The sequence below is a fragment of the Lycium ferocissimum genome, chromosome 12 (assembly GCF_029784015.1).
Source record: "Lycium ferocissimum isolate CSIRO_LF1 chromosome 12, AGI_CSIRO_Lferr_CH_V1, whole genome shotgun sequence".
Classification (NCBI taxonomy): Eukaryota; Viridiplantae; Streptophyta; class Magnoliopsida; order Solanales; family Solanaceae; genus Lycium; species Lycium ferocissimum.
In genome coordinates, this window is record NC_081353.1 from 34747352 (window position 1) to 34772659 (window position 25308).

Genomic DNA, 25308 nt, shown 5'->3' on the forward strand with positions numbered 1-25308 from the left:
AAACCCAATCACACTCTAACTAGAATTTACCTTAAAAACCAACAAATATAAAGGCCTTTTCATCTCCTAACAAACAAAACCCCATTGACGACCAAAGAACACAATCAGAAAAAAAGCAAGATTGAGATACATAGATAGATCTAATTAAGTTGAATTGAATTATAAGTGTTGTAATAATGTCAGGTGTATCATTACAGTGTGGTGATTGTGGAACACTTTTCAAATCTGTAGAAGAAGCACAAGAACATGCTGAAGTTACTTCACATACTAATTTCTCTGAATCAACTGAAGCTGTTCTTAACCTTGTTTGTACTGCTTGTGGCAAGCCTTGTCGCTCCAAAACGGTAAAAGATATTGCCCCTTTTATTGATTAATTGTAGCTAAGAATTGGGTTTTAATGATTTGTGTAGATAATTGTTGGATCATATCTAGTTTGAGATTGAGTAGTGGTAACTTTTATTGCCCTTTTGTTGATTGTCTGTGGGGTAGGGTGGTGTGGGGTGGGTAGGGGACGGGGGTGGGTTCGGGGGGTAGGTGGTGTGGGGTGAAAGGGGTGGGTGTGGGGTGGGGTGTGGGTGTGGGTGTGGTGGGTGGTTGGGGTGGTGGGGTGTGGGGGGTGTGGGGATCCAAGATTTGAACTTTATGGGTATGGGATGCTTCTGAAACCATTGATTATTTGAGTTATAGGGTTTTAATGATTTGTATAGATAATTGTTGGATCATACCTAGTTTGAGATTGAGTAGTGGTAACTTTTATTGCCCTTTTATTCCCCTTTTGTTGATTATATGTGGGGTAGGGTGGTGTGGGGTGGGTGGGTTGAGGGTGAAGGTGGGGTGGGTTGGGGAGTAGGTGGTGGGGGTGAGTTGGGGAGAAAGGGATGTGGGGTGTGGTGGGGGGTGGGGGCGGGTTGGGGGGTAGGGGGTGGTGGGGGTGAGTTGGGGAGAAAGGGATGTGGGGAGTGGTGGGGTGGGTGGTTGGGGGTGGGGGTGGTGGATGTGGTTGGGTGTGGGGGTCCAAGATTTGAACTTTATGGGTTTGGGATGTCACTGAAGCCATTGATTATTTGAGTTATTACAGGGTTTTTAATGATTTGTATAGACAATTGATGGATCCATTATCTAGCTTGAGATTGAGTAGTTGTTGTAGGTGTGCAGTAGCCAAAGGAGGATTCAGGATTTGAACTTTATGGGTTATTTGAGTTAATGGGTTCGGAATTTAATATTTGTAAGTAGATTTTTCACACATACAAGGGTTTTAATGATTTGTGTAGTCAATTGGTGGATCCTTGTCTAGTTTGAGATTTGAGGAGTAGTTGTAGGTGTGAAGTACAAGAACATGCTGAGGTTACTTTTTTTTTTTGATTACTTCCTTGTCTATACAAGAACATAGTTTACTTCCAGGGTCTGCTGAGGTTACTTCTCTGAATCAACCGAAGCTGTTCTTAGCCTCCTTTGCACTGCTTGTGGCAAGCCTTGTCGCTCCAAAACAGTATAAAAATTGCCTCTTTTTATTGATTAATTGTAGCTAAGAATAGGGTTTTAATGATTGGTAGATAATTGATGGATCCTATTTTGTTTGATATTGAGAGTGGTAACTTTGATTGCCCTTTTATTCCCCTTTTATTGATTATCTGTGGGGTAGGGTGGTGTTGGGTGGGGTTGAAGGGGGTGGTGGGGTGTGTGGTGGGTGGTTGGGTGGTGTGTGGTGAGTGGTGGGTGGTTGGGTGTGGGGACCCAAGATTTGAACTTTATGGGTTTGAGATGTCACTGAAACCATTGATCATTTGATTTATAGGGATTTAATGACTTTTGTAGCTAATTACTGGATCCTATCTAGTTTCAGATTGAGGAGTAGTTGTTATATGTATGAACTATGAAGTACCTAGAAGTGAATCCAAGATTTGGACTTTATGGGTTTCCGGAAACTACTGACGATTTGACTTATTGGGTGTCGAAATATAACTTTTTTTGCCCCTCTTGTTCCACTTTTATTGATAATCTGTAGCTAAGAATAGGATTTTAATGATTGGTACAGATAATTGCTGGATCCTATCTAGTTTGAGATTGAGGGGGTAGTCCAAGATTTGAACTTTATGGGTTTCAGGAACGATTTAAGTTATTGGGTTTGAAATTTAATATATGTAAATAGTTTTTTTTTAACACATGTACAGGGTTTGAACTAAAGCTAATGGTTTTGGGGACCTTGTGCTCCAAGACCAAAACGGTAAATCTTTTGCCCTTTTATTGATTATTTGTAGCTACGAATCGGGTTTTAATGATTTGTATAGACAATTGCTGGATCCTTATCTAGTTTGAGATTGAGCAGTAGTTGTAGGTGTTAAGTACCTGGACGTGGATCCAAAATGTGAACTTTATGGGTTCGGGATGTCTCTGAAGCTACGATTGAGTTATAGGGTTTTAATGATTTATATAGCCAATTGCTGGATCCTATCTAGTTTAGGATTGAGGAGTTGTTGTAGGTGTGAAGTACCCACAGGCTGTCCAAGATTTGAACTTTATGAGGATTTGAGTTATTGGGTTTGAAATTTAATATTTGTGAATATATTTTTTTAACACATATATGGGGTTGCACCAAAACTAATGTGTTGGAGAACATCATACAATTGGTAATACTGTCCGAAAACATAGGAGTAGTAGTACTTGCTAAAGTTAAAGGTTTTATCCCTCTCGACACGTGAAAGCTAAAAATAGTCTACTAGATAAGCCAAGTAAAGCAGTGCCACTGAACTCATACCTTACCTTGTATATTCGCCCCTGGAATTACCATTCCGCACATTAGTCCGTTGTGTGTGTGTGTGTGTGTGTGTGTGTATACTTCTCAAATAAATATTTGTATATGGTTCCGGTCAAAAGGTAGTGAGTGTTAGTTCAGTACCAGTTTCTCAGAAAGGTAGTGAGTGTTAGCTATGGTAGGATTGGATACGCCCATGGCACCCAGGGCTTTGATTCAATTATAAAAGGTAGTACCAGAGGCGGATTCACAAATTGAATATTATGGGTTCGAGTTTGGAATTTTATCACAACCCATTTGATTTACTGAGTTTGAAACCTGTTAATTATATGTAATTGTTTAGTAAACTTTTAACACATACAGGGTCTGAGCCAAGGTAACCTGCTTTGGTTTAACCCGCAATTGAGCACTACGTCTTCCGTAATACCACATCAGTGAATCAAGCCTGGTAGTTAAATGAGAAAGATAAAGGGGCAGATTCTTAATCCACCAAGTTTTGAAGCTGAAAACAGTGGAATTCACATTTATAAAAAAGAAAAGAAAAGAAAAGAATAAAAGTGTAGTATATTATATTGTGAATTTGGGTGGAGATAATTTTGTACAAACTTCTGATTGGAATATGAATAGTTTAGTTCTGCTGTCATGATGATTTAACTGTTGGGGTAGCTTGACAATGCAGCTTTTTGTGAATTTGGGATGTTTTTGATTTATGAAGGAGAGTGATTTGCACACCAAGAGAACTGGCCACACAGAATTTACAGACAAGACAGCAGAGGCAGTGAAGCCAATCAGCTTGGAGGTACCAAAGGCAAAAGCCGATGAGGACGTAGACATGGCAGAGGGTGGTGATGACAGTGGTACTGGCCAACATGAAGGTAGTAGTTCATTGTGGTTGCAGATTTTGGTCTTTTAAATTACAATTTAGTAGTTATTAGATAAATTCATTTATTACTTACGATTTGCTAATTGGTTCTTTTATCAGTAGCTTTATCTTATGAGTTAGTTTAGAGGGAGAAAATGCCTTGGACTTTGAGAACCAACGGGGATAGGAGTACCATGAACATTTGGGAGTAATTACAACATCTAGACAAGTCGGGATGGAGGGGTGTTTTTATTTGTTTAATGCTTTAATTCATCAAGCAAGCTCTTTATGTAGATCTAGAATTTGCAAATATAAGGTGCTTATCATCCAACTCTAATAGGGAAGAACTATGAAACCCATAGATTGCAGCTAATATTTGGTCAAATGAGGCGTAAATATTTGAGCAGTTCTTTATTTTTATTGCGTATGCGTGGATATATCGGTACTAATATACCTTTTCTTGCTAGAAATGGTTGTTCCTGAAGTTGACCAAAACCTGCTATCGGAACTCGAGACAATGGGATTTCCCAAAGCTAGGGCTATCCGCGCACTCCACTTTTCTGGTGAGTACTTTTGTAGATGAGCATCTTCATTGTTATGATTGTCCCTAAATCTATGGGAGACGAGAAAAAGTCACATATCCAAAAAACAAATCCATGTATGATGCATTCAGGTGACTGATGCTTTTTTTTTTTTAATCAAGACTCTTGAATACAAATAGAAAGACAGCTCCCAAACGGTCCATTCTCATCCAAACCCAACTACTCTTACTATTTTGTAGTACTGGACTGAGCTGAGAAAGCTTAGCCTGTTAATACCCAAGAAGGGGGTTGGGGGAGGGAGTTGAATGCCCTCCAGTAGCTAACTTTTTCAAACATTTCCTCTTTACTTTAACCAATCTAGTATGATGTCAATCTCCCAATTCTGTATGTTTACTGTTGACCACCTTGTTGTCTGTGCGAGGTTCTTCTTTGTTTCATCTATAAAACTTTTAAGGCATCTAATTGTCCATGCCTGTGAATTTTGGATACAGGCAATGCCAGCTTGGAGGCTGCTGTAAATTGGGTTGTAGAGCATGAAAGTGACCCAGACATTGATGAAACACCAATGGTATGGAAATTTCATATTCCTGCACTTAATTGCTTAGTTCACTATCTAATTCTATGCTGTGGTTACTGTTTCCATATGAGATTCATAAAGATGTTTTTATGTGGCATTTATGATCTATTAACAGGAAGTTGTACTCAGTTTTCAAAAAAAAAAAAAAGGGAAGTTGGACTCAGTTATATCAATTTTGTGGTTGTGTGCATGGTTGAACCTGTTAAAAGAGACCTTAGGGCTTGTTTGGTTGGAAACAACTTATCCCGGGATAACTAATCCCGGGATAACTAATCCCGGGATTAGTTATTCCACCCTCAAGGTGGGATAAAAAAAACACTCTAATCCCGGGATTAGTTATCCTGAGTTTTTTTTTTTTTCCCAACCAAACGTGGGATAAGGTGGTACTAATTTTTATCCCAGGACTATTTTTCTCTATCCATCATACCAAACGAGCCCTTAGTTCTTAGCATTATAAGGGCATGACACCAGTTAGGACGTTACAGCTAGAAGGATGGTTGGAGATGGTCCAATCCATACTCAACCAGGCCTAGGAAAAATTAAAAGAGTAGTTTGCACGTTACTGATTATAAGGAAACACCACAGAAGTTACACCAAAAGGTAACACTTAAGCCCCAAAATATCTCTTATTCCCTTTCTCTAGTAAGTTTCCGAGCTTTCTAAATAGCCACTAGGATTTTTTGGTAAATTAAATGTGCCTTATTTTTAATTGATAACCATGGTACCCGGGCCTCTTGCTACCTCCCAACAACGCATGTACCAGGTAACTATGCTCACCAAGGCTTGGACAAACGGGAGGAAATCATGTAGTGTTTTTGCCTCCACTTGGATTTGAACCTAAGAGCTCATGGCTACTCAACCTACTTCATTGACCATTAGGCACACTCCTGGGTGCAGATAAAGTTTGCCTTATATTGTGAGAAGGCCAATGCTTTTCTTGGCGGTCCAGGATGAAATGTTTTTTCGTATCTTTGCTGGAACCTATAAGCATTTCTACAGAAGAATCTCTTAAGTTTGTCAATAAAGTCATTAACTTTCTTTTTTTTTTTTTTTTTTTTTTTGCATATGTAATGGACCTTATGTTTTATCCTGTATCTTCCAACTTATCCTGCTTCAATAATGCAATGATTATCAAAATTTATCTAGGTACCTGCCAGTTCCAAGAAAGCTGAGGCTCCAAAGCCTTCTCTTACTCCAGAGGAAATAAAGATGAAACAACAAGAGTTGAAGGAGCGTGCTCGTAAAAAGAAAGAAGAGGAAGAGAGACAAAGGGAAAGAGAGAGAAAAAGGTAACTCTTGATTTAGATTGTGATGTCTAGTTTGCATTCATGGAAGTCAATTGAATATTATTGTTGAGTTATGTTCTGAAACCGGTGATGGTTAATTGGTTGCATTGTTAGTTAACTGTGTTTTATTTCTTGAGTTGTAATCAATGTAGTTGAATATGTTAGTAAAATCATTTTGCCCTCTGCTTCAGGAAAGAATTAGGATTGGTAAGGAACTCCTGGAAGCAAAACGGATTGAGGAAGATAATGAAAGAAAACGGTACGCCTTGAACTTTGCTACTCTTTCTGTTTTCACTCTCAGCGATTTCTGCTCATATAATTGAATTTTTTCACTCTGCTGTATAGTATAATAGCATTGCGCAAAGCCGAAAAAGAGGAAGAAGCACGAGCTAGGGAGAGAATTCGTCAGAAGCTGGAAGAAGATAAGGTCAGAAACTCCAACCTATCATGAAATTTATTCAGCCCTTCTATATCTAGCTTGCTTGATGGAACTTGTCAATTTATTAATGTATAAAACACGTCTTTGTCAATATATTTGATTCACTTAAAAACAGTATTTGGTACTATCTATCTTGCCACCTACTCTTTGCTGGGCAGCCTAGAACATGGATAATTGCAGTCAGATGGTTTGAGCAACTTACAAACCTATAATAAGAAATAATTCATTTTCCTATTATATTATAAGGCACTAGACTCGAAAATTCCAGAATATGCACGTACATAATGCATAACAAAAAGTTGCTTTCAGCGGTCGACGTTCATCAATATCACTAATTCAAATGATTTTTAAATTCCTGCACCAAATTATAACTCATGATCTGGATCACTTAAGTGCAATCCTCACAACATAATTACGTACTGCTACGTCTGTCATGCTGAAACAACTGTGTTTACTTTCACAGGCAGAAAGAAGAAGGAAGCTCGGTTTGCCAGCAGAAGATCCTGCTTCCCCAAACCTTCTACACCTGTTGTGGAGGAAAAAAAAGGTGTTTATTTATTTATTTAACAAATCTGCTTGTAGTTTTGTTCCATTTGGACATATCTTGTTCGACTCAAACTTTTTCGAGTGTTTCTTGGTAGAGCTCATTTTTGCCTGTCAGACCAGCTACAAAGGCCGAGAAGATGAGGGAGTGCCTGCGAACTCTTAAACAGACTCACAAGGTAATCATTCAGTTGTGTTTTGGATCCCTAGACTATTTTCTTCCAGGTTTGGGCTTTGGAACTGAGAGGTGGTTCAAGGTGCACCAGCTACTTACCTTTATTTAAAAACAAAGTGAAACTTACTTGTTCTTCCACCCTTAGTTCCCAAACTCAAAAAAGTAGAAAGCAAAAGGAACGTAGAAAGCAAAAGGACATCAGAGTCATAATTAGCCACTCAGGTTAAATTATTATTTTTCATCTAGACATAAATAATGAATTTTGAAATTCAAGAATAGATTGAATGTTTCTTTTGTCTTTCTTTCTTTAGTGTATTACATTAGGAAGCTTTTTCTTTTGAAAACTAATCAACAAATACTCCCTAGGAACTGAGTAGCCTACGATTGACATTCTACATTCCTTTGGTGGGTTTTAGATATGAATGAGATGTCATTCTAACTTCATTGTTGGCGAGCTGATTTTTTGTTCATTTTTCCCTTACGCTTCAGGATGATGAGGCCAAAGTCAAGACAGCCTTCAACACACTGCTAACTTATGCAAAGAATGTCGCTACAAATCCCAATGAGAGAAATTTACAAGATTAGACTTAGTAATGCTGCTTTTCAGGTGAAGTGTCATTAAGATATTAGTTTTGCCTCTTTTTTTGTTCTTTAGTTACATCTGAATTGACTCCATCACTCGAAATTTTATAAGGCAAAGCTCTTTTGATCCTTGCTTTTATAACCTAATTTGTTGGTTACCTTCATTCAATTTCTGAAAATAGGGGATGGGGTTGAGGTTTATGTACTTAATTATTTGCTTAATTGATTATTATTGCTAGCCAACATGCAGGATGATTTAGGAACCTCACCTCCAATTCTTTGTGCCTAGACTATCCCAATCCCAATTTCTTTTTCTTCCCTAGTTGTCAAGCAGATTCATAAACTCAGAGAACTAACACGCCCACCTGTTTTGACTTTGCAGGATAGAATTGGCAAGCTTCAAGGAGGCATTGAGTTTCTTGAGCACTGTGGATTTGAGAAAATTGAAGGGGGTGAATTCTTGTACCTGCCAAGAGAGAAGGTGGACATTGCAGTGCTTAATACTGCTGGAACTGAGTTGAACAATGCAATTAAGAATCCCTTCTTTGGAGTCCTTTAATCTTATAATACATGAGTTCAGGCCAATAGTGAAGGATGTTTTGTCCAACATTTACAAGGTACCTTAGTATTATATAAACTGAAACTGTAAAAGCTACTAAGGTTGATATATGGATGTTCCTTTTTGAACCATTTTTTTTTTTCATCTACGAGTTAAAGGATCATGATCATTTTGAAACTTGATGTCCTTTTTTGCATGACTAAGATAACAATGGAAAGTATGTATGATGAATATCAGGCTGATGGTTAGATGTATTTCCTTTGTTTTTGGAACTAAAGCTATAAAAGAGTAACGGAGAGTAGGAACAACTTTCTCGTTTCACTTTGTTTGACACTATTTCTTTATCAGTTTATTAAAGAATTGGCACATTTATATACTTATATCTTAAGGAGAAGATTTTAAGTTTCAGAAGTCTTCTTTTATTTTTAAACTTCTCGGCGAGTCGAATTATGGCAAACAAATTTGGGAGTAATTAATTTCAATTGTTCATGTTTAATATAAATTCCAATATCAAAGTGGTAGTAGTAGTAACTAGTTTTAATGTTAAAATTCGATTGTTTAGTCAATGGGAGGCTAATCAATGACTTTTTATTTTTCCTTAAATGGAAAAGAACATCCTTATGAATTACTATTATGACTTAAAAACTTGAAGAATAGTTAACAAACTATACTACCGCTTCGAAAATACACAACTTTTTTATTTTTAATCTTTTTTAATTGTTTCATGTTTACATTTCTCTAAACGTACTTACTAATTCACCAACTAATTTTTCAAGAAATTGTCCAAACTTTTCAATTCCTACTTTCTTCAATTCAAACTTGTACAAGTTAATGAGCACATTCATAGTCTTAACTTATTCAACATATTAATTCCCAATATCTCGATTAATGTCTGAATAAACTCCAACAATCAGATGGTACGATAACACATGTTCCCAATATCTCGATTAATGTCTAAATAAACTCCAACAATTAGATGGTACAATAACACATATTTGATTGCTACCCGCAAGCACATCTTCCTAGCTAAAATGCCATTTTGTCTCTTGCCCTTAACAAGAATAAAACGACTTACTTGATCAATCACCTATTCATTTTCTCATTCTTTTGTACCAATAGTGGTCCAATTGAACCTTCAAAATTAAAATTTGGCAATAAAAGTATTCACAGTCTTAATTTATTTAACCTATTAATTTCGAACCAACTTCCAAACACATTCCAAAGTTGTCAACAATTAGATGCTTTCTTTCTTTTGGTTGGTAAAATAATACTCCTCACATCCCAATTTAAATGTTTTAGTTTGACTAGGCACAAAATTTAAAAAGAACAGATTTTTAAATCTTACAACAATAATAACATACCCAATGTAATCTCACAAGTGAATTTTAGGGAGGGGTTGTGTGTATGCAGCCTTACCCCTAGCTTGTGAGTGTAGAGAGGTTGTTTCTGATAGACCATAGGCTCAAGCAACACATATAAAAAACAGTATAAAAAGAAATACACAGTAAGGAAGCCATGTAGAAAATATTGAAGAAAAGAATAATAGCAACAATAATGAAACGATAAGCGAACAAAGAAAACACGTTGTAATAAAAATCAAAGAATAAGATAGTAACAGAGTAATAATAATAATAATAATAATAAAGGAAACTAGACAGCATTCGACTACCTACTCAGAACTTTTGAATGTTGGTCTTAAATTAAAAACGTGTATAATGTACTAAAATGTCATTTGAATCTTTTAATTATAAACTTATCATTTATGATGTTTGAAGTGTCAACTTAGATATTCTTTTCCGGACAGAGTAAAAAGGAAAGTAGAACACTTAAAAATTATACGGAGGAAGTATTATTAATATTCATATATCATCATGAGTTAACCATCGAACCGACCTTAGCTCAGTTGGTAGAGCGGAAGACTGTAGTAGGTGCTGTAATCTTTAGGTCGCTGGTTCGAATCCGGCAGGTCGGACTTTCTTTTTCATCTTTTTTTCTTTTGCTTTCACTTTACTTCCTCAACTCGGCGCATTTTAGCAGTCTTTAACTTAACGTGCACACAACAAAGCCGAATTTTTTTTTTCTACCAACACTCAGCTAAAACGTCAATCGAATTATAACTGTATTCAAATCAAAGCGAAATCAAGTGAAACATTCCTTAATGGTAAGTATTGTCATTTAAATTTCGACAAAAAAAAAAAAAAAAAAAAGAAAGAGTTTTTAGGGATTTGATATATATTTCCTTATTTATACTATTATTGGAGTAACTGTAGATAAAAGTGAGCTGCGTTTGGATTAATTCATGTTTATATACGAGCCCAATTGATTTAGATCCAAGATTTCAAATTTATTAGTTTCAGAAATATTATTTCACTTACTACTGTTGTGTTAGCTTTATGAATGTGTAATATGTTTAGTCTAAAATTTGCTCTAACTATGTATATGGTTTAAGTCCAGACAATGGGTCTTAAGAAATACTATGAAATGAAATTTTAGATGGAATGATTTTTCTGAAGGGGTTTGGTTGTTTTAAAAATGTGATCTTTTTTTCTGTCTCTGTGTGTGTGTGTGTTTTTTTTAATGGTGGGGGTTTGGGGGGGGGGGGGGGGGGGGGGTGAGGGGCACATACTGCAAAATGCTGAGTCGGTAGTATTTTGATGAATTTCTAGGCAAATTCGTTAGGGTTGTCTCCGACCTGCATAAGAAACACGCTCGAGGCAGCAATGTGTTGGTTTTTGTTGTTTAAAAATACAACAACAACGTACCCAGTGAAATTCCACAATATGGGGTCTGGGGAGGGTAAAGTGTATGCCCACTATAATGTAGGGAGGCTATTTCCAGAAAGATCGTTGCTCAAGAGAAAGCATGGCAAAAAAGGGTCAGATAAGGACAACCAATTCAAAGCAGTATGAAAATGAAATAGTGCAAGATCAAAGACCATGATAAACAATCTGGAAAAAGGTTGTTGTTTAAAAATGTTATCTTTTTTCTCTGTTTTGGGGGGGGGGGGGGGGGGGGGGTTGTTGGTGGTTATATACTGTAAGATTGCTGAGCAGTTATTGTTTTGATAAATTTCTAGGGGAATTAATTGTGATTGTATCTGACATGAATAAGAAATACGCTCGAGGCAGCAATGTGTGGGTTGGTTGTTTAAAAATGATGCTTCCTCTGTCCCAATTTATGTGGCTCACTTTCCTTTTTAGTCGGTCCCAAAAAGAATGTCACTTTTCTATATTTAGAAACAATTTAACTTTATAAGACGATTTACAGCCACACAAATGTCTTAGGCTTGATTTGGACCGCAAATTTCACAAGTTTTTTTTTTCTTCAACTCTGTGCCTAATCAAATGGTGCCACATAAATTGGGACAGAGGGAGTATCTTTCTTTTCTTTTTCTTTTTTTTTTTTTTTCTTTTTTTCCTGTGTGTGGAGGGGGCTGGGTTACATACTGCAAAATGCTGATCAGTTATTGTTTTGATAAATTTCTAGGCAAATTCGTTACGATTGTATCTGACATGCATAAGAAACACGCTCGAGGCAGCAATGTGTCTTCAGGTATGTAGCATTCTACATGTTAAATATTTTAAGAATTTTTAGTAGTTTTGTAATAAATTTTTTTAGAAAAGTTCAAGTTAGAATACTAAATTCTTAGTTGAGTTCTTTTAGATGTTGTGTTTGACTTGCATTGTCATTGGCCTGAGATATAATGTTTGAGGTTTGTACATCGAGACATGAACTAGAGCTGGTAGTTTGAGACAGTGAGAAGCATAACACTATGACATTTTGGGTGATTGAGGCAAGTTGAGTTACCACGCTTCTAGGACATTCCGTTTTCACTTATGAGTTTTAATTTCTCGGCAGTCATATATGCTTGTATTAGAGAGTCCATATGCAGCATGCCACCAACACTCCTTCCCACCCCACCCCACAACCACAAAAAAAAAAAAAGAAAAAAAAAAAGGGATTCCGAATTCTGCATCCACATTGTACTATTATTAAAATGATTTTCTCATTGCCTTCTCTGCTTATTGTTATGATTCTTTAAACATATGTTCTTTGTTCAGCCAACTATCTTGGAATTGAGGGGTAGTTGTTGTTGTATGCTATTTCAACCACCATATGTCATATGTTCCGCCAATTAATATGTTGCATTTGACATATTTTGATATTTCTCAATAAATAATTTGCTTTTTGTCTGCATTTTAACATAAAATTACGAAGTTGTTAGTCATGCAATGAAGTGTTAGTTTTGATTTTTAAGCCCATTCAACCATTAATTCTGTAAGTATTATGCCATAGTTACTTTATACCTGCTTGGATAATCTCTCTTTTGACATGGTTGGCTGGTTGCAGAATTTCCCATGCCAGGAAGTAGAGAGGCATAACAAACCAGAGGTTGAACTAAAAGTATGACTTCATGCTGCAGTTGCATTTTACTTGAAGTTAATGATACTGGTTAAAATTCCATCATTTATCTCTTCTGTAGTTCGTCAAATGGCTTCACGCTATGCAGATTCCTATAATCCAGGCAATTTCATGTGTATTCTTTTCACATGTACATTCTTAAACAAAAAACTTTTGACTTGCATGCACATTTCACTTCTGCAGCAAAATTTTAATATTTTATTAAAATGAAGTTGAGTTCTCAGGTATTTAGGGAGAAAAAACTTATACTGAATGCCTTTTATGGGCTAGAGGAATCGATGTGCAGTATTGATACAACGAGAAATACCTATGTCTTAAAATGCATGTTGACTCATTGCTCCCTTTTGACCTTTGGATATGTTGCCACCTCCTTTTTTGGGTATGCAGCATGTTACGGTAGTCAAGACCTAATCAGTTTGACTTAATTTCTAGTCCTATCAAATCAAATTTTGGTGTATTTTACTGGCATATAATGTCTGAAAAAACTCAAAAACTTTGAAATATAAAGCTGGGCTTCCTACTTTAAAAATCAATACCTGAACATCGGTGTAGGATCTCATTAACTTTGAACTAAATTGATCTAGTTGGTATCGTGTTTTAGTATCAAAAATGCAAAAGTTTAGTACCTTGGGAACTTATCTTATAAATCTTGCCCTGAGAGTTCCTGCTTCGTAACTATGCTTTTGGACAAATTGTTTGACATTCTGAAGATTCAAGAACTTGTCTTCCATAAGAAATTCAGTCTACCTCATCACAAGGCAAAATGTGCTGTTAACAATTGAACTTTTGAATGTCATCGCGAAATATATATTTGAAGCTGCTAAATTTGAGCAAATATCATTAAAGCTTGTCTAGCGGACGTGATCATACTATTGGTAGCAGCTCGCATTTTCTGAACTGCTGTTTCGATGTGAACTGTGAAGACAATGTGATGTTTCTTCTCTGTTTCAAATGTTATCTTAATTACCTGCAAAGTGTGTATATCATAATAGTAATGTTTTTCTTATGTTGTATGTTCTTCAGGACAAGCCCAGAACTTCTTCTTAATCCTGTAAGAACTCTTTGATATTCTAAACTTTTGGTCTTTATTTTTGAAGATAACTGCTGGGCAGACTTTCATGTTCCCCTTGTTTGCTCATCTGCTCTCAGTACAATCATTGCAAGTCCAAATTACATGTTACTATGACTTGCTAATAGATGCAGTTAACGTTGCTTAAAGTAGTGATTGGGTGTTATTCTTTCATAATATTTTTGAAGTGTTTACATAGTTCTTGCTTTTACAATAATATAATTTTTCTCTCCCGTGATTAGCTATTTGTTAAAAACCTGCTCATGAGTTGTCTTTTTTTAGCTGCCAACATGTTGTTCGATGGGTTGCTTTAAAGATGTAACAAGTTGTCGAAATTGGTTGGGAAGTCTAGCTAGTCTTATATTAGGCCATCTAGCGTCATTGATGCAACTTTACTTCATGATACTTGCCATTAGAAAAATCGTGTTTCTTTTTTTATCTTGATGGTAAACACGTTCTCGACTAGGTAGGAAGAAATAATCAACAATCTGAGGTGCAAAGAACTTAGTTATCTGTCCTGCTTTAGGTGTATAGGGATGAATTTCTTTTCTGCTTGCACACGCTCAATGGTTGGTCTGTATGCTTCTTTATAATTGATTGCCGGTTTCTGTCATGATAATTTTAGATTTAGTGTGAGTTTGCTTCCAACTCTGGAAGTAAAAGTTCTGAATTAGACCTCTAATGCTCTTATTGGTACTTTGTCTTTACTTGTAATTCACGTGCCAAATATTTTTTTATTAGCTGCATGTCTTATATCGATCTATTCAATTTTTCCCATGTGCCAATTCACAGGTTACGATTTGTAGAAATGAGGCTGAAAAGTGCTTGATTGAAACATCTATTAATTCCCTAAGAATAAGTCTAAAGGTATGTTTGCTTTGCTAGTAATTCGAAAAGAAGAAGAAGCTTAAGCTCCTCATATGCAATTATTGCTGTGCAGGTGAAACAGTCAGATGAACTTGAAAATATACTAACAAAGAAGTTCCTTAGATTTTTGTCTATGAGAGCAGAAGCGTTTCAGGTGTTGAGGAGAAAGCCAGTTCAGGTTTGTGTCTCTCGTCTTATATGTTGGATTAGATTTCCTTTAATCCTTTGTAACTCATTCCATGCTTTGGCATGTTCTAATTCTGTGTACTAAATTATGTGGTTATGTTTGACAGAACTTGAATGGCCAATTTACTTACCATCCTTTTCTCTCTCTCTCTGCTTTTACTTACTTCATAGTCGGAATACCTATAGTTAAACCAATTTTACGTTTAAAGTTATTATTGACCTATTTCACCAGTGATAACATTAGTGGTAGCATGGAGCGTTTACTAAACAAGAAAGGTGGTTCTTGTAATGTTTGAAATCATAGTTGGGCTTTTTGGACTTGCCTCAAGTGATATGGTTTGGAACTGATTAGCTTATCAAGATTATGTAGACATTTTTACTTCTATTTCTTGTTCGTAGCAAGTTGACTAGGACCTTTTTTGTTTCTTTTCCTCTTCTTTTTCTTTCTTTTGCATGGGGGGACCCGGGGGGGGGGGGGGTGCTGGGAAAAGATGGCTAATACCCTTATTTTTGTCATTTTCTTATGCGGGCCCTGAGGTGAACCCTTATGAAACCACTTACAAAGTGTCAGTTGCTCAACCCGCAAAGAGGTGGGAAGATGTTCGTTAGTACTATACTAAGAGATGTTGTCACATTCAGCTGGGTGGATGCCTCTTTATTTGTTTCGACCTCCATGTGATTGCTTCTCAGGCTTGAGTGAAAACATAAAAATTGTTTAGTTTTGATGTGTATTCATGTATTAGCCCTAGATTGGAGGAGCAGCAATGTTTGGAGAAGAAGCACCTTCGGAGTGTACTCAAGATTTCGTGAATAAAATAAAGCAGCAAACTAAGCCTAAAGGTTGTGAGTTTATTAGCTGACACTGAATCACATATGTACGTGTTAGACATAAGTTGAGAATATTCAACATGCTTCACAAATGGTTGAATGCAATTTTTAAGGTGTTAGGTAAATGACTCGTTTCTTAAGGTAAAGAACTTGTTTGTTCCTTGATAGGTAAATGACTTGTTTCTTTATCCCTTATATATAATCATCTGAATTTTGTTGGGTCTATTATATTTCAGGGCTTCGACATTAGTTTTCTCATTACAAATTATCACTGTGAAGACATGCAGAAGCAGAAGCTTATTGATTTCATAGTGCAATTCATGGAGGTACAGTTATTAATCTCCCCTCTCTTCCCATCCCACCCCACCCCACCCCACCCCAAGCCAAGGATGAAGTAGCAGTAAAACCTCTGCATCAATCACTATGTTGGAAATTTTATGAGTCTCTGGATGCCGTGAACAAGTAAGAGTTGTCTGAACAGAAGTTAGCGAAATTGGACCAAAGCTTTTCTAGATGAAAAGGATTGGTTAAAAGTTAGTAAAAATACTTCGCCAAAGGGTATTTGCCTCTAATATCAGATGCAAGGGGGTGTCTCCGTGTGACCTATAGGCCACGTGTTCGAGCTGTCGAATCAGCCGCTAACGCAAGCGTTAGCGTAGGCTCCCTATATCCCCTTGGGGTTTGGCCCTTTCACGGACCCTGTGTGAATGCGGGATGCTCTTAAGGGGGTGTGATCATATTTATTCGTTGTTGCTTGAACTCAGGGGTGCCGCGGGGGAGGATGGGGGGGGGGGGGGGGGGATGTGTTGTGTTTGGTGGTGATTTATAAAAGCTATCTGTCGTTGCGATGATAAGAATATGATATAAGAAATTGGAAAAGGTAAAAAGTATTTGCTCTACATGGTTTTTGAGAAATAAAAGCTGTGAGCTGAGTATCACAGAAGAGCGACACGAGTAAAAGTGTGGCAAAAGTGTTTCATAATTCCAAATAAGGGAATGTGCAGGAGTCAATTGTACAAAATGCAGAAATGGATTAATATGCTTCAGTCTTTCAATCTAAAAGGGAGGAAACGATACTCCCCAAAAAAAATATTATGTATAATTCCTTGTTGAAATGACGGCAGGGCTTGCTGCTTTTTATTTATTAAAGAGAAGCAATATAAAAATCTGAATCATGACCTTCTTTTGTGAAATTGCAGGATATTGACAAGGAGATCAGTGAACTGAAACTGTCAGTGAATACGCGAGGAAGGCTTGTCGCTACTGAGTTTCTAAAGCAATTCATCTGATGCTTCTTTTCCTTGTTTACTGTCTGTTTTATTCTTGTAGCAACTAGAATATATGTTCATTTTTTTGTCCTCTATTGAAGCTACATATTACAGAAATTCTCTATTGTATTGCACCAATGAGCTCCCTTTTTCTTCACTTATTTGAGGAGCCGCTATGGCAGAATGAATTCCCAGTTAGTAGAGTTTTCAATCAGCTATAATAACCATTGTAGTCCTAGTTGATTTGCACATGATGGTCTAAAGACTTTTAAGTTGATATTTGCTTTTGTTGATTTCTTATATGAGACCAAAGTTAGTGACACTGATGTGTTGTTATTTCAACGTTATGGTCACACTAAGAGTGTGGCTTTGTGGCCAATGAAGTGAGTTTAGAATTATGAGATCTCGGGTTTGAGGTAAAATTATTATGGGATTTTTTTTTATCTATACAAGCTTTGGTGACAGGGTAACCCTATACCTGTGCTGGTGGGAGGCAGCAAGTGTCTCGGAGAATAAGTCGAGGCATGCACAAGTTGGTCCGGACATATTTATTAGATAAAACATTAGGTTCTGACAGAAAAAAACATAGACGTTTTAAAGTTGTCTACAGTAATAACTGCTGTTTAGTGTCATTATTGAAGAATAATATTATAAAATGCTAAACTGACTGATACTGCCCTTCTGAGTTCTGACAGTATAGTACAAGTAAAAGAAGTTTCTTTCTATCAGCTTCTATTCTTATGGTTTTAGATTCTTCTATATTCTTGTGTTTTTTAATAACGATCCATTATTTCGCATCATAAAACAATTTTCATGATTCTCTCCAATATTCCATCAATTTGTCTCATTGAGATCAATTCCAAAGCTTATCTTTGAATATTTTAATCGTTTGAAACGTCTCAATAAAATAGTTTGAGATATTACAAACGACTTAAAATATATAGAGCATCATAATTGAAGTAGATGGAGCTGTAGCTTTGGACATCTAGTCTAGTTAAAAAATAATTAGTTTAATCTGATTAACTCTAAAGCTAGTATTAACTCCCATGAAGTAAAAGTGTCAAAGAAGACAGATATTAATAAAAGGATAACCCATAATTTATTAGTCCTGCAACATGGTATTATTATAATAATAAATAAAATTAAAGAAGATAGATGAAGATGTGACAGTTCTGAAAGTAGCATGTTGGTTACACTGTCTATAGTCTAATGCCGACAAATTCATGACCCACTATTGACCGGCTACTGCATGTGCTTCATAAAAAGATGTCCTTTTACAAGAAAATAATTAAATAATGAGTTAACTTTTAAACATAGACAACATAAAAACTTACGATAGATATTTAGTAAAATTTTGTAACCCCAAAATAAGATAAACATACTTTTTATTCGAAAAGAGATTCAAATTATATAGAGTTTGATCAATATTTTCTGGAATGTATTTTTTTCATCATATTAATATAAGAAGAATTGCAACTTATAACACTTTGTATAGTTTTGAATAATTAAATTTTAATTTTAAAATATTAAATTGATCTGATTCATTTTAGCTTCAAAATTTAAGAAAATTGACTCTAAACTCTAAAGAAACGAAAAAATGACACATAATTTGGGACGGAAGGAGGTATTAAAGTACATTATATATAAAAAAAAAAGTTATCCTATCGATATATAAGAGTTAAGTTGTTTTAAATTTTTTGATATATACTCGAACTATCAATAGTCGAGTTAAGTTTCATATATTAGACATTTCTTCGATACTTTCATAGCTTTTTACTCTTGTATTTTTAAAATTTATTTTGAAAAAAAAAAACGCTTTTCGACTCGAGAATCTATCAAAAACCACCTCTTTACCCCCCAAAAGTAGTAAGAATAAGGCAAGCGCCCCGTACACTTTTTCCGAATAAGGTCCGTGTATACTTTTTTTCGCACCCTACTTGTGAGATCACACTGAATATCTTATTGTTGTTGTTACTGTTGTTATAGACATATATTAGGTAATTATAAGAGCCTTTGAAAATTATTATTCCCTCCGTCTCAATTTAAGTATCTTACTTTTCTTTTTAATTTGTTCTAAAAAGAGTGTCTCTTTCTATATTTGGTAAGTTTTTCAATTCCAATATTCTACACGACAAGTTTAAGACTACAAGATTTAAAGAACTATATACACACCTCTAAGTTAAGATCACACGATTCAAAAATCTCTCTTTATTCCTTAAATTATGTGTCTAGACCAACTAAGACATTTAAATTGAGACAGAGGGAGTAATTGATAATTTTACAAAATAAAAACTAATCTATTGTTACAACTTAGTACAAGTTATCCTTATTTATTAGTTAACCAAACTTGGAAAAAAATGGTCCTTTGTAGTAATAGAAAAGAGTACATGGGATGTCAAGTGTCACTGGTGGCTCCAGTCATCCAACTCCCATTTTCTCTCTCACTGAACAAGAAAAAGAAAAATAAGAAAAAGAAAATATCTTGGAAACAACACTGAAAGATTTCTCTTACATCTCAGCTGAATTTTCTTTAAAATGGCAGTAAGTTCTTGATCTATTTTTCTTGTATTTTATTAAATTTTTGAGCTGAAATGGTGTTATGTTGTGTGGAATGTTTGTTATGCTTAAATGGGTTTTTTTTTTTTTTTTTTTTTTTAATAATTTTGTGGTAAGTTTTTGGAGTTGAAGGATAATCTTGATTAGTACACTTGATGAATCTAGTGAATTCATAAAAACTACTCTATAATATTATTAGAAGTGAAAGATAATAAATTAACAAGACAGTAATAATAATTGAATGTTCTTGAGATTTAATAGCTTAATGTGTTTCTATTTATAATCTTGATTGAGCTAAAAAGAATAAGAAAATCTCTTTGAAACAACACTGAAAGCTTTCCCTTTTATATCTCAGCTGGCACTTTAAAATGGCAGTGAGTTCTTGATGAAATTTTGTGCTGAAATGGTTATGTATTATGTGTAATGTTTGTTATGATTAAAAATGGGTTCTTTGTAAATTTTAAGGGAGGCTTTGAGAGTTGAAGAGTAATCTTGATTTAATAACTTAATGGGTTTCTATTTATAATCTTGATTGAGCTTATTTATGTTGAAACTGCTTTACAACTCAGCTGAATTTCTCTGAGCTGCTGTTAACTACAGACCCTTTAAAATGGCAGTGAGTTCTTGATCTGTTTCTCTTGTATTTTGATAATTTTTTTTAGCTGAAATGGTGCTATGTTGTGTGGAATGTTTGTTATGCTTAAATGGGTTCTTTGTAAAGTTTATGGAAGCTTTGAGGGTTGAAGGTTAATCTTTGATTTAATAGTTTAATAGCAGAGTGGATAAAGATGATGATTTTACGGACTTAGAAGCTCAGTTGGTTGGCTACCTGAACTTTCACCTTGTTGGTGAGGGTTCGAATCCCTACATTGCCCCTTCCCTCACCCCCTATGTAATGAAAACAAAATTAAAAATTAAAAAAAAGAAAAGATACAGATGATTTATTTAGTCAATACCAGTTAGTTTGGGACTGAGTTGATTGATTGAGCTTATTCATGTTGAAACTGAAACTTGTTTTGATTCTTGGTGTTGAAAATTAACTTTGATTTTATAAATGGGTGGGTAGAATTAAGTGCTTATTTGCATTTTGTGGAGTTCTAGTAAAATCCACATAAAAGTTAGCAGCTTTTGAGATCCCATTTAAAATGGCAGTGAGTTCTTGTTCTTGATCTATTTCTCTGGTATTGTGATAAATTTTTGAGCTGAAATGGTTATGTATTCTGTGGAATGTTTGTTATGCTTAAATGGGTTGTTTGTAAAATTTGTGGAAGTTTGGGGAGTAAGAGGATAATCTTGATTTAATAGCTTAATGGGTTTCTACGAATGATCTTGATTGAGCTTATTCATGTTGAAACTGAACTTTTGATTTGATTCTTGGTGTTGAAATTAACTTGATTTTATAAATGGGTTGGTATAATTCAGTGTTTGTTTGCAATTTGTGGTTTTGTAGTGAAATGCACATAAAAATAGCAGCTTTTGAGGTTCCCCAAATATATAGTACTAGTTTTAAGCTTGGGTTTTAGCTGAATGTTAAAGTTGTAACTGTACATGTTACAAGTTGCAAATAAGAAACTGTTAGTGTTGGTTTGTGTGATTAATGTTTTGTTGGATAATTGGAAGTGGGTAATCGCTGGATTTTTGCTAAAGAAATGTAGTTGTAGAAGGGTATTTCAGTTTTGGGTTTTCATGAATAGTACTTTTGAAGCTAGATAGTTGAGAACTTGAGCTAGTATTTGGGACTAGGAAAAGATCTGCTAATCCTTTAAAAGAGAATATAGAGGGCTGGAGGAAGAAACCAACTTGAATACTCCCTCAGTCCCAATTTATGTGGTGGTGTTTGTCTGAGCATGGAGTTTAAGAACGAAAGAAAGACTTTTGAAACTTGTAGTCTGAAGCAAGCCATAGATATTTATGTGGCTATCATCGCACTAGGGGTAAAATGGGAGTTTAAAACTAAATATTACTACATATAAAAGGATATCATTCTTTTTGGGACGGATTAAAAAGGAAAGTGTGCCACATAATTTGGGACGTGGGGAGTAATAATGGATAGAGGAATGATAAAGACTGCAAAGCCGTCAACTTTTTCACTGTGCTGCAATTATTGGAATTCTTAAGCTAGAGTTTAGCATGCATCTTAGAAACACAGTGGGGGTGAGTCTTATCCACTCAACTGATATCTGTTAGCTGGAGCTATGTTTTCACCAGAAACCTTAGCCTTCCTTATTTTGCTTAAGTTCTCTGGCAAATGGAAATAGAGTGCACAATGAAGCACATATTTATTTGTTGTGCGAGTACTGACTTTACTCAAGCTCTTATCCAGTTTTCGTTAGTTGATTGATAGAATGATAGTTAAAGTGATACTGAAAGTTGCAGGCGTTAGGGTGTTAGAATTGGCAGTCTTTCATATCACTGAATCAAAACATCACTTCCCAGTCCGTTTTATTTGATTGTTTCTGCTTTGTCTCTCCAATTAACCGTTCAACTCTATGTTCCTACTATACAGTGCCAGTACATTCCTTCTCTTCCCTTACAGAGCCGGACCCATTCCTACTGTTATGTTACCGAATGTTGGACCCCTATGATATGTTATTTACACTCCAGATGTCCAGTTTTGGATGTGCAAGTTGGAGTCAGTGTTATCAAAGGCGCGCTTTAAGCGCGCTTAAGCCCTAAAGCGAGGCTCAAAATATGTTGAGCGCTTCGCCTCGCTTTATGTGCGCTTCAGTGTCGTCATCAAGGCTCTAAGACATACTTTTCCTTGCCAATGAGCCTCTCTTGATGAGGTGACGCTAGATGATTGATAATTCACTTTATCGTAATATTTTTACAATTTCTTTGTCCATATATTTGTTATTCATGCTTATTATTATTAATCTTGGACTAAACATATATATATTTGTATTATTGTACCATTGCGCTTTTTTTCATTAAAGCGCACGCTTTATTTGCGCTTTGCGCTTAAAGCCCCAGCTGACCTTAGAGCTTTTTTGCGCTTTTCGCTTTTGATAACACTGGTTGGAGTTCCATATTGGTTGAAAGTATGTACTGTTTTCTCCTACAAGATCTTAGACAATCCTCACCGTATGAGTTAACTTTTGGGGTTGATTTAGACCTGAGATCCATTTTCGCACCTTTGTCTGCTTTTCTCTAGGAGTGATGTCTAAAATTATTTTTCTACTTCTTCTCCGTGTTCTGATGTCAATACTCTTCATATTACATGTAGTTTAGTGCATCTCTAGATGGTGCACTTGGGTCTTCAGTTGATTTGATTTTTATAATCTTCTTTTATTTTTATTCTAAAGAGTGAATGTTAGATGTTGGAAGATAAGCTTTTGTCTACAAATTTTGTTCCCTTCAACCTGCTAAACCAGATTACCCACATGTAATCATCTCTAGTTTAGTTTATTGGATAAATTACTTTTTTTCCAACTTTTGGATAAAGTACAGTCATCTACCAATACGGTGCTTGTAAGGTCTGTTGTTAGATCTTGGCAGGAGATGGCCACAAAGGGTTGATTTACCTATGTTTCTTGTTCAGTTGGAAAAATATGTTAAAAGATATCTGACTTGTTACAGCTGGATGATGCAATAGATAGTCTTGGATAATAAGCACTTCATTGTCCAAGATAACATGTAGTAATATCTTTGTTGTAGTGAGTCAGTCGAAGGTGATAGTTTTGAAGATTTTCAATATTGGAGGTTTCCTTGGGGAGCTTATCATAAACAATAAAATAGAAAATTGGTCCATGTGAATTCTAAAATAAGATCAGATCAGGTTCACACATAATGGGATTCACAGAAGCCAAGTTTTCCCTAAGAGGGGAAAGAGATGCAGTCTTTTTCATAATTACTTGAGATTTTTTTTGCGTTACACTTTCTCAGGTTTTCATTCTTTTTACTTGTATATCTAATTGAATGGAGCATGGGCTCTGTCTAAGCTATGTTTGCGACATGAATGTCGTTGCGTATTCTTGCAGAAGCACTCACAAGTACCAAAATTTGGCGACTGGGAGAGCGATGAAGATGTTCAATATTCTATTGTTTTCGAGAATGCTGCTAAGGGTAAGAAAGGAAGTAAAATGAATCCAAATGATCCTCAAGATCTTGATGCAAAAGTGAAAGGTGAAAATGGAAGCGACGCTGTACGACAGAAGCCTGAACATTTTGCCAGCAGAGATGATGTAGAAATGCGGAAATCAACTGACAAAGCTCCAACTTACTCATCTCCACAACGACATGGTGAGAAATCTGGAGGCCGCAAGTCAGAATCAGAAACAATGAAGGGACCTGAAATCCCGAGGCATGAACGTCGGCCAAGTCGAGAAGAGGGTTACCTAAGGAAACCTACTGATTCCCCATTGCGCAATGAGAACATGGGGAGAAGAACTCCTATGGAATCACCTCATCATCGCTATGGTGGCTTAAGTGGTGGTGCTACACCTAAGAGGGCCTCTCAGCAAAGTGTGGGACCCGATCGCAGCATTGAGCACTCCCCGCTGCATCCGCATGGAAGGGCTGGAGGCAAAGGTGGTGTTGTTTCCTCTCCCTCATGGGAAAGAAAGACTTCATCTGAAGGTAGTCATGGTCTGGCTCCCTCTACACCTGGAAGATCCCGTTTGAGATCAGTTACGAAAGGTGATGACACGGTACGTCTTTTTGTCATTTTCTTGCCATTTACATTCATAACCAGTATGATAATTAAGACGCTTGTGCAGCAATATAAGTAGGACCCTTACCAAAACTCGCAAGGATGTAAAGGTAAGGATGAAGTTACTTCCCTGCTCTCTTCTGTAAATTAGTCCGAGAGAACTAGTACTGAGAACAAATAAAAAGTTTTCCTTTAGAAGCCTTCTGACGGGAGAACATTTTCAGACCTTCATGATTGAGAATTTTACACTACTTTCCTATTGTACTTTTCCACCGACTGTGGCAAGAATGTGTTAGCATACTTCAAACTAAAAAAGAAAGGAAATCCCAAAAAAAAGGGTAAGAAATCATGGTGAAAAGGGTTGCTGCTGGGACATATTAGACTATCCTACTAGCCAAACTTTTCTATTGCTTTCTGTAATCATGAGAAGAGTATAATAGAAGTGCATTTACCAGCCTGATGACAGCCCTGCTGTTCCTAAATTTGGTGACTGGGATGAGAATGATCCAGCATCAGCAGAAGGTTACACACAAATATTTAACAAAGTGCGAGAGGAGAAGCAGACTGGTGCAGCAAAAGTACCTGCCTCGTCTAATGATTCATCTTACTCCAACAGTCAAAAGCGATATGGAAATGACAGTGGAAAGGTATGCAACTCATTTGGTTTTCTAATATGGTAACCCCCTTCCCCCGAAACCCCCCCCCTCCCTCTCCATAGGCCATCAGCTTTTACCATTTTCCTTTTCATGGTGTGTAACTCATTTGCGTCAGACCAAGCTGCTGGTCACTTTTTTCTTTCTAATAAAAAGGGCAGCCCGGTGCACGATAGCATCCCGCGTTCACGTAGGGTCCAGTGAAGGGTAGCACCCCGAGGGGGTGTGATGTAGGAAGCAGTCTAATTGTCTGTGAAATTCCAAAAGATTGTCGTTGGGAGATTGTTCCAACAAGAAGATAATGAATGACCTCTTACTATCATTGTAGTAAAGTATTATTCATTTGTTTATTAATGTTTTCTTACCTCTCCTCGTTGTTGTTCTTCGCAGGGATGTTTGTGCTTTCCATGGGGTCGTAGTTGACAGAGCTGACGATGGAATTGAAAAAAAGCAAAATTGAGATACATAGACAGATCTAATTAAGTTGAATT

The 25308-nt window shown here is 36.1% G+C and overlaps 3 protein-coding genes and 1 non-coding gene across 6 annotated transcripts; all 4 read left to right on the forward strand.

The window, feature by feature from the left end:
• The first annotated feature begins 5 nt into the window (after positions 1-5).
• Positions 6-8571, forward strand: LOC132040198 (stress response protein NST1-like). The gene is given in 13 exon segments (XM_059430821.1): positions 6-344; positions 3468-3627; positions 4082-4177; positions 4648-4724; positions 5880-6022; positions 6216-6278; positions 6365-6446; positions 6922-6967; positions 6970-7002; positions 7098-7180; positions 7666-7751; positions 7753-7783; positions 8141-8571. Coding segments are annotated over 13 exon segments (1245 nt in total). The 5' UTR covers positions 6-176; the 3' UTR covers positions 8318-8571.
• LOC132039243 (actin-related protein 2/3 complex subunit 4-like) lies at positions 8528-17181 on the forward strand. Its single transcript, XM_059429772.1, has 7 exons — positions 8528-8561; positions 11839-11869; positions 13763-13790; positions 14601-14675; positions 14749-14853; positions 15926-16015; positions 16889-17181. Exons 1-7 carry the CDS (start codon positions 8528-8530, stop codon positions 16976-16978), a joined length of 453 nt encoding a protein of 150 aa, XP_059285755.1. The 3' UTR covers positions 16979-17181.
• Positions 10206-10289, forward strand: TRNAY-GUA (transfer RNA tyrosine (anticodon GUA)). The gene is given in 2 exon segments: positions 10206-10242; positions 10254-10289. It is a non-coding gene; the product is annotated as a tRNA-Tyr (tRNA).
• Positions 17182-19424: 2243 nt separating the features above from the next.
• On the forward strand, positions 19425-25273 carry LOC132041216 (RPM1-interacting protein 4-like). Of its 3 annotated transcripts, none has more exons than XM_059432054.1 (4): positions 19425-19498; positions 23494-24162; positions 24620-24811; positions 25208-25273. In XM_059432054.1, the coding sequence occupies exons 1-4, from the start codon at positions 19493-19495 to the stop codon at positions 25238-25240; spliced, it is 900 nt and encodes a 299-aa protein (XP_059288037.1). In that variant the 5' UTR covers positions 19425-19492; the 3' UTR covers positions 25241-25273. The 3 variants fall into 3 exon arrangements, with proteins under 3 accessions (XP_059288037.1, XP_059288038.1, XP_059288040.1); XM_059432055.1 differs by lacking the exon at positions 19425-19498 and adding an exon at positions 20102-20129; XM_059432057.1 differs by lacking the exon at positions 19425-19498 and adding an exon at positions 20644-20664.
• The last annotated feature ends 35 nt before the right edge of the window (positions 25274-25308 follow it).

What these genes read in the sequence shown, in the direction of transcription:
- LOC132041216 (XM_059432054.1), top strand. An exon ending in TTACGAAAGGTGATGACACG is followed by an intron (nt 24,163 to 24,619) that starts GTACGTCTTTTT and finishes TGCATTTACCAG; the next exon opens with CCTGATGACAGCCCTGCTGT. An exon ending in ATGGAAATGACAGTGGAAAG is followed by an intron (nt 24,812 to 25,207) that starts GTATGCAACTCA and finishes TGTTCTTCGCAG; the next exon opens with GGATGTTTGTGCTTTCCATG.
- LOC132039243 (XM_059429772.1), top strand. Translation starts at nt 8,528, where the DNA reads ATGGAAAGTATGTATGATGAATATCAGGCTGATG. An exon ending in TGATGAATATCAGGCTGATG is followed by an intron (nt 8,562 to 11,838) that starts GTTAGATGTATT and finishes GACATGCATAAG; the next exon opens with AAACACGCTCGAGGCAGCAA. An exon ending in TCATAGTGCAATTCATGGAG is followed by an intron (nt 16,016 to 16,888) that starts GTACAGTTATTA and finishes GTGAAATTGCAG; the next exon opens with GATATTGACAAGGAGATCAG.